The sequence below is a fragment of the Erpetoichthys calabaricus genome, chromosome 7 (genome assembly GCF_900747795.2).
Source record: "Erpetoichthys calabaricus chromosome 7, fErpCal1.3, whole genome shotgun sequence".
NCBI lineage: Eukaryota > Metazoa > Chordata > Cladistia > Polypteriformes > Polypteridae > Erpetoichthys > Erpetoichthys calabaricus.
In genome coordinates, this window is record NC_041400.2 from 49,396,700 (window position 1) to 49,412,039 (window position 15,340).

The 15,340-nt window shown below is 36.9% G+C and overlaps 1 protein-coding gene across 7 annotated transcripts in view; it reads left to right on the plus strand.

The window, feature by feature from the left end:
* Positions 1-15,340, plus strand: part of mctp1a (multiple C2 domains, transmembrane 1a) — an 890,372-nt gene that overhangs the window by 416,038 nt on the left and 458,994 nt on the right. For 6 of the 7 annotated variants that reach the window (XM_051929433.1, XM_051929436.1, XM_051929434.1 and 3 more), the window contains exons 5-6: positions 3,530-3,641; positions 14,205-14,243. In XM_051929433.1, coding sequence (XP_051785393.1) covers positions 3,530-3,641; positions 14,205-14,243 — 151 coding nt within the window. The remainder of the gene's footprint in view (positions 1-3,529; positions 3,642-14,204; positions 14,244-15,340) is intronic. The other variant, XM_051929435.1, reaches the window with a different exon arrangement.

The window sequence follows — 15,340 nt, forward strand, 5'->3', positions numbered from 1 at the left end:
GCACGTTAGGTTATACAGCACAATGTGTTGAGTACAAGTCAAAGGAGGTTATGTTCAAGCGTTTTAACGTATTGGGTTGAACTCATCTGGAGTACTGTGTCAGTTTTGGTCTCCAGTGGTACAAAAAAGACATTGGACTTTTTCCAGTGTTCCTGAGACGAGCAGCTAGGCAGATTCCAGGAGTACAGAGGATGCATTATGAGGAAAGATTAAAAGAACTAATCCTTTATAGTTTAAGCAAAAAGAGATTAGAAGGTGACATGACTGAAGTGTTTAAAATTATGAAGAGAATAAGTACAGTGGATCAAGACTTGTTACTTTAAATTGAGTCCAACAAGAACACAGAGACACAGGTGGAATCTTGTTAAGGGTAAATTGTAGGAAGTTTTTCTTCACACAGAGAACCACAGACACATGGAATAATTTAGTAAGGTAGTTTGGAAAAATTAAGTTTCTAGCACTAGTAAGCTTTTCTGGGTTGAATGGCCTGTTCTCATCTTAAATTTTTCTAATGTTCTAATGATCTGTATTTTTTTAAAAAGTTAAAGTAATCTGTATTTTTATTGGGTCATACTTGTAAATTGAAATAATTGTACAGTAGTCTGTTGAAATGAATGTGAAGTGAAGGACTGGCATAAGATAAACGTTTGGCTAAGCTTGTTTTACATGACTATGTGTTTCAACTTTTATAAAAATTAGGTTTTGTCTGGTAGATAAGGTGAAAGGCTTGATTTAGACTGAGAAGAATATAATATAGATTATTGTTTATTATTTAATGACAGCTTTATGATTTTCAAGCTTTTAGGACAGTTCTTTTAGTTTGGTTTCATAGTAGGGAGGAGGGCAGTTTGTACACCAGTTTTAATGCAAGGGTCACCTGAAATGAGCATTATCAATCACCACCATAGGGTCTGTGTGAAATACAATGTACTTCATTTTGATGCTTTAACAGATGATGAGAAAAAAAAAAAAAATATTGTTCAAAGTGAGTCCTTAATCTAATCCTACTGAATAATATTCCATGGATGTGAGGTCTAATGTCAAGAGAAAATGTCCAGCTGTACCCCTGTTTCTTACCTTGGATAGCATGCCTACTGTGACCCATTTTGACCAGAAAATACTTGGTTGAAATAATTTCACAGAAAATTGATGCACTGGGACATGCATTATAAAAAATATATTCCAGGTCTTTTTATTCAGTGTGCTTCATGCCTTAATTAATTTATCACTGTCAATTGTTGTTAGTTATATGGATCAAGACCCCAGAGATAAATCAGTAGTATAAAAATTTAATTAAGGCAAAACCATTGTTGTAATTATTGCTTTTAGAATGTTTTTTTCTTAAAAGTACCTTTCAGTCTTCTCATTTTATTTTGACCTAAAACAATTTCTATTAGTAGTTGTAGTGTACAGTATACAATGTTTACTTGTATTTTCAACCAACATTTAATACATCACTATAATCTGGTGTGGGACTTACTGGAATTATGCATTTTGCAGGTGTAGTGGACTGAGGAATTTTACCTGGCCGGGAGGCCAATATAAAAATGAGGCAGGGGGAAATAACCTGTGTGGACTGTTCACTCCCCCAACACAATAGATGGCAGCACCCCTTATTGGGACCACACCAATACCCACAGGGCATGCTGGTAGCTGTTGGGTTCCATGGGTACTGCCCAGGGGGTGCTGCAGAGATTAGCAATCCCTATTTTGTCAGACTTCAGCATGTACTGGAAGTGCTTACTACAGGCAGCACTCTGGCACTGGACGTATACCCAGGTCTTAGATTAAAGGAGCCACTCTGCCTTACCCAAGGAAATTTGGAATCAGGTGGAACAGGACAAAGCTTGTCAGATAGATAGATAGATAGATAGATAGATAGATAGATAGATAGATAGATAGATAGATAGATAGATAGATAGATAGATAGATAGATAGATAGATAGATAGATAGATAGATAGATAGATATACTTTATTAGTTCCAAGGGGAAATTCACTGGGAGGAGTGGAGGAAAAGAGAAGGAGAAGAGAAGTACTTGTGCTTATTACAAAGTAGCCTTTAACAAGGCAATTCATTGCAACAAACCTTTTGTTTAAACCAGAGACTCGTGTCTGTGCAATTGTGTCTAGGGTTGGGAATTTGTTTATTGCACATACAGGTCATTCAAGCTGGACCCCAAGAACCGGCATAGCAAACCAGAACCAGACAATCTTATTGCCAGCTACAAAGTCTCAGTCTCTGTGGCAGAGCCCATCACCGGAATGCACCTTTGTGTCTTATCTGTTAAGATGATCGATACCAGACTATACAGCATCAGCAGAGACATGTCACAGAGGAATAAGCTGGGCGCCCAAGTTCTAAACAAAGGGCCATAAATAAAGGATGAGCAACTGTGCAGACAAGAAGCCAATGGCAAGACCTATATTTCTCCCTTTAAAAGCCCTTGTAAGACCCTAACTAATTGCTCTTCTCATCTAAGTACAGCACAACCTGGGTGTTAACATTGGCTGCCTATACCAAAACCCATAGCTTACATGGTGTGGCCCCAACAGAGGTGGAAGCAATCCCTTTACTCCAAACAGCAACTGTGTTGGACTGGAAGGTTGGAATACTTGTCTATATTGTAGTTTGTTGATGCTGCCATTAGTCCAACCTTTTTTGTGGAATAGCAAGTGCACGAGCAAGAAAGATAGAGACCTGCGTAAAACCATGCACTCGCCTTGTTAATGATGGGTGCTGACTGATCATCAGCAAAACCTGCAGCTTTAACTTTGTTAACAACCGAGGAAACTGTGTGAGTATAAAACCCTCGAAGAGAAACTGCAGTGTTGCCTGCAGCCAGAAGGTGCGATCAAAGGCAAAGAAGTAGAAGCTCCTGAACAAAGAAAGAAAACATGTTGAAGATTTCTACACATCTTAACCATAAATACTACTTTGATTCTAAGAACAAAAATTAGAATTTATTAGATAAGACAAAGCCAGCTAATTTGTTATGGTACTTGTGTCACTGTAACTGAAAAGTAATAACCTTGTGAAGGATACATTTTGGCTATTATGAGTTTCTCATTCTAAATCCAGTCAGAATGTTTATTGTTTTGTGTTTTTGCATTTCATGGGCACCACCATTTAGTGTATCTGTTTGTATAAATTCTTTTGTTTTCTGTTACTTGTTTTCATGTGTGGCACCATTTTTTATGTTTGCTTGGTGCAGTGCTACATGTTATTTAGGAATGTGATGCATGTGCCACATGATTAGTGACATCATAGCATCCATATTCTAAAAGATGGGCATACACACTAAAATGTGCACAAACTTCATTTGAAAATTAAGGGAATATTAGTGTTAGTAGAAAGCATTCAATTCAGAATCCGGTTTTGACTTTGTTCTTGTTTTGGACTATGAGTTTGGTTTTGTCCCAAGATCTTATGTTGCTGATGTAAGACTTCACGACTTCTGTTTTAGCATATTTTGTTTGTATATTGCATTTAATAACATACTGATGCTATTTTTTGTTTGGTCATTGCAGGCCCATGGAGGTGACGTTAACTCTGAAGGATGTCCGTTACCCAGCACACAATCTGGGCTCTCTGCTATTGTCTGTCTCTATATACCCTAAAGAGGGCATCACTAGAGAAGCTGTAAGCCTCCTTTTATTTTTAAAGTTCCATTCTTTTTTTGTATTTTATTTACAAATAAAATATTTTACTGAAGGAGTATAATAAAAGATGGAGCAGTAGGGTGCACATACTGTATAAATGAACTGCAGTGTTGAAAAAAATATTGTTTCATAGGCAGAGTATTACATGAGTTCAAAGCTTATTGAATGTGCATACTGCAGTGAAGCACTGATTATTGGTTTTCACTGCTGCCTACATCTAGACATGTTTTTCAGAACTTTTAGGTCGAAAAATAATGGTATCCCCAGTGTAGGCCAAAGTACATTTATTTTCAATTGGACATTAAACTTATTGTGCATGAAGATGTACTGACATCAAATTAAGTTTCAGTTTTCACACCACCACATATAGCACAAAAACAGTGCATCTTGTCAGCAGTTGTGTTGACAATGGTAGAGATGAGAAACTCAGTAGTATTGTTGACCTAATTAATTTAGCCTGATTATTATTTTCAGTGTAAGTGGATGGATTTCAGTTGTCTCAAACCATGAACATGTTTTACAGATAAACTTCTTAGTTGTATCTATCAAATGTCTGTTTTATCGGACTTACAATTTGGAGTGAATTTTTTAAATGACTGTTGTGAATGTATGAATGGGAATGTTTGTCATATCTTGATTCTGCAACCACAGCACCACAGCATCTTATACGATTTTTCCTTCAGTATCATTTCTTTATAATTTTTTATTTCATTATGCATAACTATTCCAGTTTTCACTGTCCCGCTGTGCTCCACCATCACATAAATGTAACAGTACTCCTCTGTTACCTATAAAGCTGCAGGAGTATGACTACTTTACAAAAATGCGTGAAGAATATCTGTAGAATGTAGGGAAGTCTTTACATTATTTGATAATTTGGTTTTCAGTTAGATGATTCATTAACATGATTTGGACATATTCAAAAATGGTTCCACATACTGTGTGAACAATGAAATTCTCTTTCACTGACTTTTACCATACACGAACACAGAGAGATAAAGTGGCTATCAAACCTTTGTCCTTTTTCTTTAAATGTATTTAAAACAATACATGGTCCACAAGTCTTTATAATCCTACCAAATTGCATGAAGACAGGACTACATTTGTGCCTTATTTTGTTAACTTAATATTTTGTGATTTTTTTCTTTCCCCTCAGTATGTTAGTTTAGTGATTGCTTTCGATTTTGTTCTGGTGCTGCAGGTGTGATGTCACACACTAAATTTGGACTCTCAGTTGTTGTTGTCATTAAGACCACAGTCACCTGAGAGGACTATAAATATAAAAGACTCCAGCTTGACAGAGATATTTGCTTTGACCTAGGTTATTGCTGTACTGACTGATAAAAATCTGAAAAATTTTTATGAGTAACGACCAAGAGATGAAACATGGACAAAAAACAAGGCAAAGGTCAAAGCTGGGAGTCAAGAAAATGATTGTCAAGCTCAATAATTTTAAACAAAAAATCAAAGTCTTAATTTTAAGCGGAATTCTTATCCTAGAAGCCACTTAGACAGTCATATGTAATTTTTTCCATCCATCCATCCTCTTCCGCTTATCTGAAGTCGGGTCGCAGGGGCAGCAGCTTGAGCAGAGATACCCAGACTTCCCTCTCCCCGGCCACTTCTTCTAGCTCTTCCGGGAGAATCCTGAGGCGTTTCCAGGCCAGCCGGGAGACATAGTCCCTCCAGCGTGTCCTGGGTCTTTCCCGGGGCCTCCTCCCGGTTGGACGTGCCCGGAACACCTCACCAGGGAGGCGTCCAGGAGGCATCCTGATCAGATGCCCGAGCCACCTCATCTGGCTCCTCTCGATGCGGAGGAGCAGCGGCTCTACTCTGAGCCCCTCCCGGATGACTGAGCTTCTCACCCTATCTTTAAGGGAGAGCCCAGACACCCTGCGGAGGAAACTCATTTCAGCCGCTTGTATTTGCGATCTCATTCTTTCGGTCACTACCCATACCTCATGACCATAGCTGAGGGTAGGAACATAGATCGACTGGTAAATTGAGAGCTTTGCCTTACAGCTCAGCTCCTTTTTCACCACGACAGACCGATGCAGAGCCCGCATCACTGCAGACGCCGCACTGATCCGCCTGTCGATGTCACGCTTCATTCTTCCCTCACTCGTGAACAAGACCCCGAGATACTTGAACTCCTCCACTTGAGGCAGGATCTCGCTCCCAACCCTAAGAGGGCACCCCACCCTTTTCCGGCTGAGGACCATGGTCTCGGGTTTGAAGGTGCTGATTCCCATCCCAGCTGCTTCACACTCAGCTGCGAACCGATCCAGAGAGAGCTGAAGATCACGGCCTGATGAAGCAAACAGGACAACATCATCTGCAAAAAGCAGTTTCCCAATCCTGAGTCCACCAAACCAGACCCCCTCAACACCCTGGCTGCGCCTAGAAATTCTGTCCATAAAAGTTATGAACAGAATCAGTGACAAAGGGCAGCCCTGGCAGAGTCCAACTCTCACTGGAAACGGGTTCGACTTACTGCCGGCAATGCGGACCAAGCTCTGACACCGGTTGTACAGGGACCGAATAGCCCTTATCAGGGGGTCCATGTAATTTTTTTTTTTTTTTTTTTTTATTTAATTCAATTCTGATGATTCAGGAATGCACGCAGTGACCTTTATATGATCGGACCAATGATGTCATCTATTAAGCACTCCTAATGAATCATCAGAAATATTGCTATAGCAACTAAACATTCACAAAAAAAACAAAGTTTTGGGTTATCTCCAAGCACAAGGGCAGGCTGTAAGCAGGGCACTTATTATTAATGTCAACTGGGCTCTCTCTCTCACTCTAATGCACAACCTCACAATGATGCCACACTCCTCCCCAACCACATTGCAAAGCCTGCTGACTATGCAGAGTGTTCTGTCATGGCCTCACACTTACACACACTATGAGCCTTCTCAGTTCATGGATTTGCAGTATCAAAACTTCCTGCAGCCAGCCACCAACCTGCGACCTGTGGATTCTAATAACCCTCAAATCAGTCTCCTTGTCCATTTGAGCTCCATGCTGTAAATGGAGCAGTTCCTGGTGATGCTAGCGTGGTACTTTCTCTCACCTAGCCAGGGATTGTTAACAAGAACACTGGAACCAAAATGCAAAGACAGAGGATAGAATCAAGACTTTGAAAGCTATGATTTGTTATCAAGAAATTGGCACCTAGAACACTAAACTGATACCTGTTCATAGTTCAAATCCATAATAGGACAAATACTGCTGTGTTAGACAGTATAAGCAAGTCTTGGTGACACAAATCATGGCGCCTCCTGGGAGGTCCTCCCTAGCATTCCATTAACTACTTGCTGAAATTTTAAAATTGCAGTATGACACACTTAAGAATAAACCAAAAAAATCATTCTTAAATGAAGTTAAGTAAAAACACACATGTAAATGAAGCTCCTAAAATTTTCTATTGAAAGTCCCATGAGCAGAAAAGATATATTTAAGGCAAAAATAAAATGTACTATTGAGAACATAAGGGATTTCCAATTCTTAAAATGCTTGATGCCACATATTTTGTAAAGGCTGCTCATAAGGCCTGGGGTGACTACCACTAGGTTAATCAATATGAAATGTTACATCTGTAGGACACTTCATGCCAAAGTTGAAGACATAAAGTCAGAGGTAGAGGAGTGATTGCACAACTATGGTGAAATGTTTTATTGAATTACCACAGAGAGGGTTCATGAACATAACAACAAATTTCTTTATGCATGTTGATAGGTTTTAAATTGGTTTTAATGGTGTTTTTATAATAGGCCAGGCTCAAAATGTTTGGGTCATACCTCGTAAATATAGTCACATTAACCAGAGTATGCAGAGGAATATCCACTCAGATACTTGGAGAATGCGCAGCACCACACAGACAATGTCCAGGCACAGGATTCAAACCATTTAATCTTTGAGATTGGCAGCACCAGCGTTTTTTATTAAAGCTTATACTCCTCCATGCACTTATCTTCAGTTTCAGTATACTATCAACATAGATTGTAAGAACAATAAAAAATAAATTTTACATTAGTACTGTATTTATGGGAAACAATTTGTCATAGACATTTACAGGTTACAGTAACAACGACAATAATAATAATGATAATGAGATTGCATGATAAGATTATGATTCTGTTGTCATTATTGCCGTAATGTACATTTTAGGTTGGCAGGTTAAACAGAAAGCTACCCTTTTAAATGCAGAAATTGTTTACACTGCCATTATATAGTAATTTCTTTTTCAACTCATGTGAGAAAACGTCATTCTTTTTAGAGAAATGTGAAATGCAAAACTGAAAGAAATGTGTGTGTTTTTTCCAAGCCTCATCAAGAGTTTCCTTTTTCGTGTCCACAACTTTCCACATGCAGATCTGGCAGTGGTGATTCCACTCAACTGTAAATAATTTGCAGTTTCTATGTAGCAGATATTCATAGTTTTCTCTTCAAGTGCATCTATCTGATGAATTAGTTTTTATTAATTTTGCTGATTCAGGATAGTTATCAGTACACAGTTATGTTGGATTAATTTGAAAAATCAAACAAAAAAATTGGATATAAGATAAATATCAGCATTAGGTCACTTTTACCTGCAGTTTGAATGTAGTTTTAGTATAGACTCATACACAGCTTGTTTGGAATATTAAGTTTATTATCATTGTACCTTTCCTAAAGAATTATTCTGAGATTTGGTGGTTAGAGGCAGGTTTTGAAGGGTCAGATTATTATTAATTCCACATTCTATATAAACCTGGATGAGACCCAAAAACTGAATAAGTGAAATCAAATGGATTAATTTGTTAAACTTTAAGTTTTTATATAGATATCATCTGCTTGTTTAGCAAAAACTCTATATCAAACTGTTTAGTAGAGTGCAGTTCTGTAAAAAGGTGTAGTATGTCTTGGTCTTATAAGACTTCTTGGAAGAATGCAAAGTAAATATACATTAATAATAATAAAAAATATCAATTTTAACCACAGTATTCAGTTGCTGACAATGTCTTATATTCTAATCCCTTAATTTTATTTATTTAATTAATCTTATGTAACTATCTTTTTTGCTGTGTGAAAATAAAAACCTGTATAGAATATGTTATTTTTTCATATATTCTAGGATTGTTCTCCAGTTTTTGCTTTTTGGTCTAATGTCTCATACTTTCTGTCTTGTACTTTCCTGGTTAATACAGTGGAACCTCGGGTCATGACCGTAATTCGTTCCAAAACTCTGGTCGCAACCCGATTTGGTCGTGACCCGAAGTAATTTCCCCCATAGGATTGTATGTAAATACAATTAATCCGTTCCAGACCATACGAACTGTATGTAAATATATATTTTTTAAAAGATTTTTAAGCACAAAAATAGTTAATTATACCATAGAATGCACAGTGTAATAGTAAACTAAATGTAAAAACATTGAATAACACTGAGAAAACCTTGAACAGAGAAAGCTAACATTGCAAGAGTTCACGCTACAGCCTTATGAACCGCTCACTGTAAACACTTTTTTTTAATGAGTTTTAAGCACAGGGAAAAAAATGAAAATTGGAAAAATCCTTAATTTATACAAAAACTAACCATAAGCAACCAAGAAAACTCACCTTGCATGAGTTGAGTTCTGGCATGAAGAAAGTGAGGAGGAAGAACTAGCCACTCGTAGAAGGATAGTTTTGCAGCAAATTGCCATGAATCTTCCTGGATTTCTCACATATGATCAGCTCGCTTATGCTATTATCCTTCAAGTTGCTTCTCGTTCAACCACACTAGCAACAGTTTTTCCACCTCTTCCAGCACTTGAGGCCTCTGCTTGGTTAACACTGTAACTCCTTTTGCAACATCAGCTGCTTTAATGGCCTCTTTCTGCTTTAGAATAGTTGAAATCGTAGATTTTGACTTCTTGTACTCAGTGGCAAGATCAGTATCACGAACACCACGCTCATACTTTTCAATAATTTCTTTCTTTAATTCAATTTCAATTTTCTTCGAACCTTTCTTCTCACCAACACTACCACTCTTCACTTGCTTAGAGGCCATGGTTAATTGCAAAATTAATGCAAAAGCAAAACGAAATAGAACACAAAGAGTTCACAGTGAATGCACGCACGTCTGACCGAGAACAATGTATAGGGAGAGATTGAACACGTGTGGAAATCATCGGCACGTACGAACCGCAAGGGAAACTGGCTTGTTCGTCACCCAAGTGTGTGGTCGTGAACAGATGCAAAAGTTTGACAAAATTTTTGGTCGTAACCCGATTTGTACGTGTTCCGAGACGTTTGTGACCCGAGGTTCCACTGTACTCCTTTTTTACCTTATAAATTCTATCTCTTGGACATCTCTGCTCTTACTCTCACTTTTATCCAGCAGTGTACTATTTTTCATGGGTTTAATTACTGCTGAAGTACCATAGCATTTCATGAAAAATCTCCAGATGCTCTCCCTTCTTTTCTGGAAATCCTCTTTCTTTAACTAGTCTTACTTGAACCTTTAGCAGTGTGGATCAATGGCCCATCTGTGTGGTTGGCATCACATCGTCTCTTTTGCTGTACAGTATTTCTTATTTGCCTTTAGGCTTGCTGTATGCATTGTGTTTCTCTATATGGGCATCAAAGACTTTTGATCTTTTAAGGACTTTTGTTACATTGTAACTGGAATTCCATAAATCTACAAGCATTAAAGTCACAGAGTTATGGTTACAGACTGATAAAATAATATCTTCTTTTTTATACTTCTGTGCATATGCCATGATGTTGAGGAGCCATAAATGCTTCTGTTAAATGTGTGTTGCTTTTTTTTTGCTTGTGTCAGTAGAGGTCGTTTGTTTCAGTTGTTATAGCGCTTGCTCTGCTACTGCTTTAGCTCACCTGCTCAAAAGAAAACCTTTTTTCTTTGCACTCTTGAGGCGACATTAAAGGTCAAAGTCAGGTACAGGCTCAGCCAGCAGATAAAGAAATAGGCTTGCTGCTTGTCTGCAGAATGTAGATTATTATGACATCTGGACACTTTCCTGAGGTCATTATTTTTTTCCTCCTCATTGATTAATTATTCTCACAGCAATCTTTTTTGTTTTTTATTTCTGATTGTTATTAATCTAGCACCTGTGTTATTTACTTGTACTGAAAAACATTCCCTTTTATTTGAAAGAGTTAATTAATTATATTATAGTACCAGAACAGTTTTGAGACCAGGCCATTCAATCCAGCAAACTCATCAGCCACATTCACTTAATTTTTCTAAAATGACATCAAGTCGAGTAAAGAACATCAACAAGGTATATGAATTCAGATTAGTAGAATATAGTTGAATATATATGTAGACACTGATTCTCATTATTTCTGATGTATATTTGTACATTTTATACAACAGTACACAACATTAATTCACACTGAATTTAATTTGGCTTTTATGACATTGATGAACAGGAAATGACTCTTTAATTTCAAAGTGAAAACAGAGCTCTGCAAAGTTACCTAAATTAAATACGCATATTAAAGTAAAATAATGTATTGCTTTAAGTATTCTGCCCCTTTAAGGCAGTATTTAGTAGATGCACCTTGGTAGCGATCATAGCCTAGACTCTTTATCAGCTTTGCACACTTCTGAACACTGCACTTTTTCCTTCATGCATCTTTTCTAAACTGTTCAAACTCTGTCAGGTTGTACGGAGATCACATGTGAACAGCTTTCTTTAAATCTGGCCGCAAATTGAATTGAAATGAATTACAGTCAGGACTCTGACTCAGCCACTCCAGGGCATTAACATTGTTGTTGTTAAGTCAGTGCTGTGTAGTTTTGGCTTTATTCTTGGAGTTGTTGTTTTGCTGATTAGGGATTGCATTATAGCACTGACGTGAAATCTCTTTGAACAACCAGTTACTGTGTTGGGGTATGATAATTGAGGGGCTTCAGCTTCAGTGGCAGTCAGCTGTTAATCTGGAATGGATGTAAAGAGTAAGGGGTAAATTCTAGGGGAGTGAAAAAGAGGATAAACAGGACCAAAATGATAAGTAAAGTTCCCAATGGAAAGGTGTGAATTGTAAGCGAGATCAGGAGTTGTTGTAAGAACTGGATAGAAGGAAATAGAAAAAGAAAGGGGTCAAACGATTTGTATCTCCTTCAGAGTGGTCTGCCTTCCTCAAAAGCAGGGTCAAACCTGCTCTGCTGCAGCTAGGAGCAGGGGAGATGGCCAATAGGGGGATGGGAAGTGGCAGATAGAGGGAAAGCCCAGGAGCCCGAGTTCAGGGTGCAGTCTAGTCTGCTGACGGTGAGCAGAGGAGACATGATGGCATCAGAGGGTAACAGTGGGCTGGATTGTCTGTGGCAACTGGCGTCAGGATGGACCGAACAAAGAGTCACTAGCAGCATCGTCTGTCGTGCTGAGATGATTTCTGCTCTGGGGAAATGACGTGGAGCATTTGTTTTTCCAACTGTATTTTTACTTCATGTGTTAATTAAATATATTTATTGCACACCTTATGACTCTGTTTAACTTTTGACTGATTCCCGATGTGCCTATTTTTGCACAGTGATACTCATTTGTAAAAAAATGTTCACTTTTTGCACTTTTGTTCAGTTTTCTTGTTGTCTGTATACTAACCTGCCCTACTCCATCCTAGTCCATGGATGTGGTGCTCATGGCTGCAGATGTACAGTCATCGTAATAGACATCAATTAAAGGGCCTTTTTCTGTTAATCAGTGTCAAAAATCCAAATAAATACACTGTGATGTCAAAATAAATCCAAATAAATACACTGTGATGCAATAATGTATAACAGTCCTCAGAAGCCATTCCTAGAGTTCTTATTATTGGAAAATAATAATACAAATATTTGTGGCACAAGGTGCATTGTTACTTATGCTACATGGCCCCTAAATATTGCATATAAATTTCAGGCCTGGTCACTGTCTGTGTGGATCCTTAGATCTGTGCGTGTTTTCCTCTAACATTTTAAAGATATTTAAAGTAGGTTAGTTAGGTTAGAGAATGGAGGGATGAAAAAAACTAAAGTAAAAAATGGAACTCGGTTTCAGTCTTAGTTAATAAAGAAGGCATTGTTTTTGGATTATTATAGGACTCAAGAGGCAAAAAGGACCAATGTGATGGTTAAGGTAAACAAGTTGAAATTTGAACTGATTCAGTCAGGATTGAGACCAAGAATAATAACTCCAGTGGAAGAAATTCAACAGTAATCACGTAGGCAATAAACCACAACATTGCTTGTTCATTCCTCACCACTGATTAACTGTGTGAATTTGAGCAAGTAGTTTACCTGGCCTGCAGTTCAGCTGTACTAACTATACTTATTAACAATTAGACTGTCTCTCAGTACTTGTAAAGTTCCTTGAGATAGTGTTCACTATGCAAAGATACTTTTTGAAATTAAGCATATTTATTTGTATGTTCATCCTTACCTACCTTGTAAGGATCAGAATCTCTTTCCAGTTTCAAGTCATTTGCTTTTTTGCAGTCTCTCAATATGAAGGTGTTTCCTGAGTTTTTCTTTTGCTACATGACTTCTTCTCATAAATCCTTCTGATTTTGTTCTTCAGGCTGTCTTAGTCTTAGCTAAGACTTGCCCATCTGTTATTGGTGGCATCCCTTTTTACTTGATCTTTAGGAGCACTTGTTCCTGAACAGCAGTCACCCTAATACCCTAAAATTAAGATTTAGCATAGTCCTCTTTAACTTACTGTCAAAAGCTGTTATATTCTTAAACCTTCCCAGTTCCCAGAGCAGGTTGCAGAACCTGCAGCTTATCCTGATAGCAATGGACACACGGCAGGCCATTACAAGGGTCCTGTCACGTCCATATTCTCACACTAGCACAAAATTTTGTATTGCATATGTTGATATTTAATATTAAAAATTCTGCACATTAAAGCTAAAATGATATGTTTATGCTCCATCAGAAAGCTAATTTCTGATAAAATATCAAGGCTAAATCTCCTTGGATCTGTTCAACAGATTAATTGAATGATAAAACCCTTTATTTAGGTCAATAATAATTAATTGTATCCATGCCTTTGTTTAACAAAATTAATGATTTGATTTATTGTATGTGTGAGTGTATATGAAAATGCATGTCTAGCAAGCAATTTAATTTGACCTAATGATTCTTAAATATTTTTGTATAACAATTTGTAAAAGAGTGTTTAAAAAATTGCTTTATCTATACCTGATACTTGCAGTACAAATGAAACTATTAACTTTGTTTTGTTTCTTGTCTTTTCCTAATGAAAAAGAAATATACATGTGAACGTGAATATATATATATATATATATATATATATATATATATATATATATATATATATATATATATACACACAGTATATATATATATAATATACTGTGTACTCCTATATATATATAGGAGCTTATGTGTGTTTAAGTGTGCTGTTGTGATTTTCCTAATATGTTTTAATATTTATCATTCCCTTTTCTCAATATGTGGCAAGTTTTGGTGTTCGAATGTCTAAGCCATTTCTGCTTGACTTCATTTAAGGTTAAACAAAGTGCTTTATTTTATTTTCAGACTATGCATTTGAGAAGGAGTTGGAAAAGATCAAGTAAGGTAATTACTAGCATGTACAGCATGTAGTCATCAAAGTGATATTTTTCACAAATAAACTGGATTTCATCTCTGCTTCCAAGCTTTATAATTTTGCTTTATTTCTTATATGTTGTTCTGGTGAGGCAAAATGATTAACACTTTAGCACCAATTCAGCTCTTATGAAAGTTACTTTACTTTAATTACATTTTTGCCAGAAAGCTAATAATTTTAACTTCAGGCTTTGAAGTTAGCATGTTGTGTGCTGAACAAACTCCCAGAACTCTGGAAATGGTGAAGGGTTAAATCTGAAATAACATTCCTATGTAAACAAAAGAAAATGTAAGAGTTGTGAGAAGAATTAAGCCAACAACTGCCCATTTCTTAGTCAATTTGCAGTCTGAATGGTAAATAATATTGACATTACCAGCTAACAGATCAATTCAATGAAAACCAATCAATACATGCATTTTTATAATTAATTTTTGCAGCAACTGCAGCATAATACTGTAAGTGCTGTCCCAAACACTTCACTAATACTGTACCTCTTAGAGAAATACAATGCAATTTTAACTTGTGGTCCAACTCATTAGACAAAATATGCTTTTGCCACTTAGAAAAAAACAAAACTTTATCAAATGAATGATGAAACTAGAAGTTTTAATGGATATTGTATCTTGAAAACTTTCACTTTCATCATTTCCATTGGGAGAAGTTTTTCTTGCCGCGCTGATCCCATGGTAAATGCATGTAGAAACATCGCCAACAGAGGACAACCTGCAGTCTTTTTTTGTCCAATTCCATGCACTATTTGACATGTTTGGATTTGTTGATGCCAGATAACAGTATCCATCATTCTTGCAGATAAAAATGGACACAAAATATATCACTATGCTGGGAATTGTATTTGCCCTGGCATAGAGCTAGCCTAAATCAGTTTCAAAGGCTTTGAATGAGTTGTATGACTTTCTCTGATCTCTTTTTTTAATGTATACAGCACATCTATACTGTATTTATGCTTAAGATCAGGGTAAAGAGAAGTTTAATACCACAAACCTAGTACATAAAACCTTTCTTCTTCTTCTTAAAAAGTAAATAGCAGTCCTGAGAACTTCATCTG